At 48.3% G+C, this 2,769-nt stretch overlaps 1 protein-coding gene across 1 annotated transcript in view; it reads right to left on the minus strand.

Moving 5' to 3' along the window:
• LOC126493275 (all-trans-retinol 13,14-reductase-like) overlaps positions 1–2,460 on the minus strand; it is a 10,174-nt gene extending 7,714 nt beyond the window's left edge. Inside the window, exons 1-2 of the mRNA XM_050130234.1 lie at positions 2,258–2,460; positions 6–109 (exon numbers count right to left, since the gene is read on the minus strand). Of these exons, the coding sequence (XP_049986191.1) occupies positions 6–109; positions 2,258–2,426 (273 nt within the window). The 5' untranslated portion in view covers positions 2,427–2,460. The remainder of the gene's footprint in view (positions 1–5; positions 110–2,257) is intronic.
• Positions 2,461–2,769: the final 309 nt, after the last annotated feature.

Here is a 2,769-nt window from a genome sequence, read left to right on the forward strand (position 1 = left end):
AGGACTCTTTTGCCAGCTTTAGCCAGAATCGCAGCTGAGGCCAGACCCCCAATGCCACTGCCAATCACCACGGCATCCAGCTTCTCTGGTACTCGGCTGGCTGAGAATGCTGGAGAAGGGAGGAGACAGAGGGTGGGATTCTCAGACAAGAGCAGGGAGGCAGAGAAGTCAGAGAAGCCAGAGGGGAGGTATCTAGCTTATAGTATGTGAGAACCCACTAAGGCAAACTGGGCCTGCTGGTGCACTACTGGGATTCCAGCACTTGGAAGGTGGGTTAGGAGTTCAAGGTCATCCTCAGTTTTACAGATGACTTGCAGGAGAGCCTGGGCTCATTAGAGCCAGTGTCAAAAACAGGACAGAAAGAGAGACTGACCCCTCTCTAGGGCACTTTAGCAGAGAACTCTTGATTAATATGGCTCGAACCTTTTTTCCAGGGAATACTCATTCCAGGCAGGCAGATTAAACGGTGATGAGATGGGTCTTAATCCTACTATGTACCTGAGAATTTTCGTACCTTTCAAAGAAAGTAGGAAGCAGCTGACTACTGTAGAAAAAACTGGAAAGAGAGCAAGAGCACAGGCATTGTAATCTAAGTGCAGACATTTCTGTGAATGCGAACACGGAAAGAAAAGAACACGGGGAGGGAGGAGCCTGTGCTGGGGGCTCTGGGAACTCGGGTTCTTTGGAAGAGGCAGGGTCTGTGAATGCCAATGGAGCTGGGGCAGGCAGGGCTGCTCAGACCTGTTACTCTGAGAGTCACAGCACCAACCTCACACTGGTGTGGCGGTCACCTGACAGGACCAAGCTAGAAAGCTCTTCCAACACAAGACCTGAGTTTGTTGTTTCTCCTGCTCTCTTCCTTCATTTCCCCTTACATTCTTTCCTTTCCGGGATTCGTTGATGTGGGTTTTCTGGAGAAAGGGTTTCACTGTGTAGACCTAAAGGCCTGAACTCCCCGTGTAGAGATCCACCTGCCTTTCCTCCCTACATGGGGTTACAGGAATGTGCCTCTAGGTCCAGACATCTGTTCATTAAAAATCCCTGCCCAGGGCAGATGCAGGGGCGCACAGCTTCACTTGTGGCACTCAGAGGTAGAGGAAGAAGACTCTCAGTGAGTTCAAGGCCAGTCTGGTTTATTTAGAAAGTTGCAGTACAGCCTGGGCTACTAGAGAGATAGTGTCCCCCCAAAGAGTTCACTGCTCAGGCCCTTGTGGCTCACATCTGTAATCCCACCTTCTGTAATCTCTTTCTTATGGCAGGAGAACATTGTGAATTTGAAGCACAGTTGGCCCACATAGCAAGTTCTAAGTTAGCTTGGGCTACAAGTATGAGATCTTAGCCCCTCCCCAAATCCGCAAACAATAACAATAATGAAATACCTGGATTAGTACACTTTAGGAAGTAGACACTCAAGAATTAGGAATATATGGTCAGTCCCCAGTAAATAAATAGTGAATTGTGGTAGCCTAGGCTGAAGTTTACAAACAAGAGTCAAACAGGAGATCCTTGTTTGTTTTTTGAATGATTTGCATTGAGTGTTTTGGTTATTTGTTGTTTGTTTAGACAGAGTCTCATTGTAGTCCAGCCTGGAATTGCTAGTTTGCACCACTATGCCCAGCCCCAATACTTCTTTAGAATCTGGAAGGCTGGGTCCCTGCTTGTAATCCCATCATTTTGTAGTCAAAAGCAGAAGGGTTCCTCTGTGTTTGAGCCTCAGCTTCATGGTAAGTTTGAAGCCAGTTCCAAGCCAAAAGTTAGACACAAAAACCAAAAACCTTGGGAGGAACTCTACTCATCTACATCAGAAGTCGTGATGACTGGAGATTAGTGTTCTTATCCCTAAGCGGTAATGAAACTGCGAAAGTTTATAAAGCTTCAATCCTATGAACTGGGACTACACTTTGCCTGTCAACCCGCTTGTTGAGAAAATTTTCTGTGCTGCTTCCCATAACGAGAGTTTGCACAGGAGCATAGGAAAAAGTTGGTTCTAGAACTAAGTAGGTGAAAGGTCTCTTACTCTGTGTCAGCTGTTATCTGAAGAGATTCCAACTGGAAGGACTCAGACTAGGTTATGCCCACATCTTGGTATGCCAAGGGTAGTGCCTGCACCAAAAACTTCAGGAGCAAAGAATACTAAGACGTGGAGGTTCCGTGTGCAAGTGAGTGTTCCCAGCACTTTTCTAATGGGCAGATAGGTCTGTTCCCTGCATGAGAAGACCTAAGAGCAGTCCTGGAACCCACAGTCCCTCCAGCTGACCTTGTTTAAGAACCTTCTTCCTAGCCTCCTTGTCGGTCACCAGGGGTTCAGATGGCCGCTTGACGTCCTCAGCGAAGGGGTTCGGGGAGTTTCTACTGAAGAGACCCAAGTAAACCCTGCGGAGACCCGCCAGCAGCAGCGCGGCCAGCAGCAGCAAGGTGTGCCACATCTTGCAGCCTGAGCTTCGAATAAGGCGACTTCTCTGTCTGGGTCAGCTTTTATGTCGGAAGCTCCGCTCCAATAGTTTGTCATTAGAGAAACACCAAGCAAACCGGTCCTACGAACTTTGACCAATGCCGACGCAAAGCTGATCTTGAAGGTCCATCTTCGCCCTTCGTTTGACGCAGTTTCAATTGACTGCATGGAAACTTTGTTCCTGCTCAGGCCAGGAGACACTTAGCACCTGCGTGATGAGGCTCCATAGGCTATGCGGTGACCCCTACTAGTAGGTTGGCACTGTGTCTGATGAGCCAGGGGGTTGTGGTGAGGAAGATGCAGGTGAGGGAGACAAT

Source organism: Alexandromys fortis, unplaced genomic scaffold, assembly GCF_014885135.2.
Source record: "Alexandromys fortis isolate MF-2015 unplaced genomic scaffold, M_Fortis_MF-2015_v1.1 scaffold_336, whole genome shotgun sequence".
In the NCBI taxonomy this organism is placed as follows: domain Eukaryota; kingdom Metazoa; phylum Chordata; class Mammalia; order Rodentia; family Cricetidae; genus Alexandromys; species Alexandromys fortis.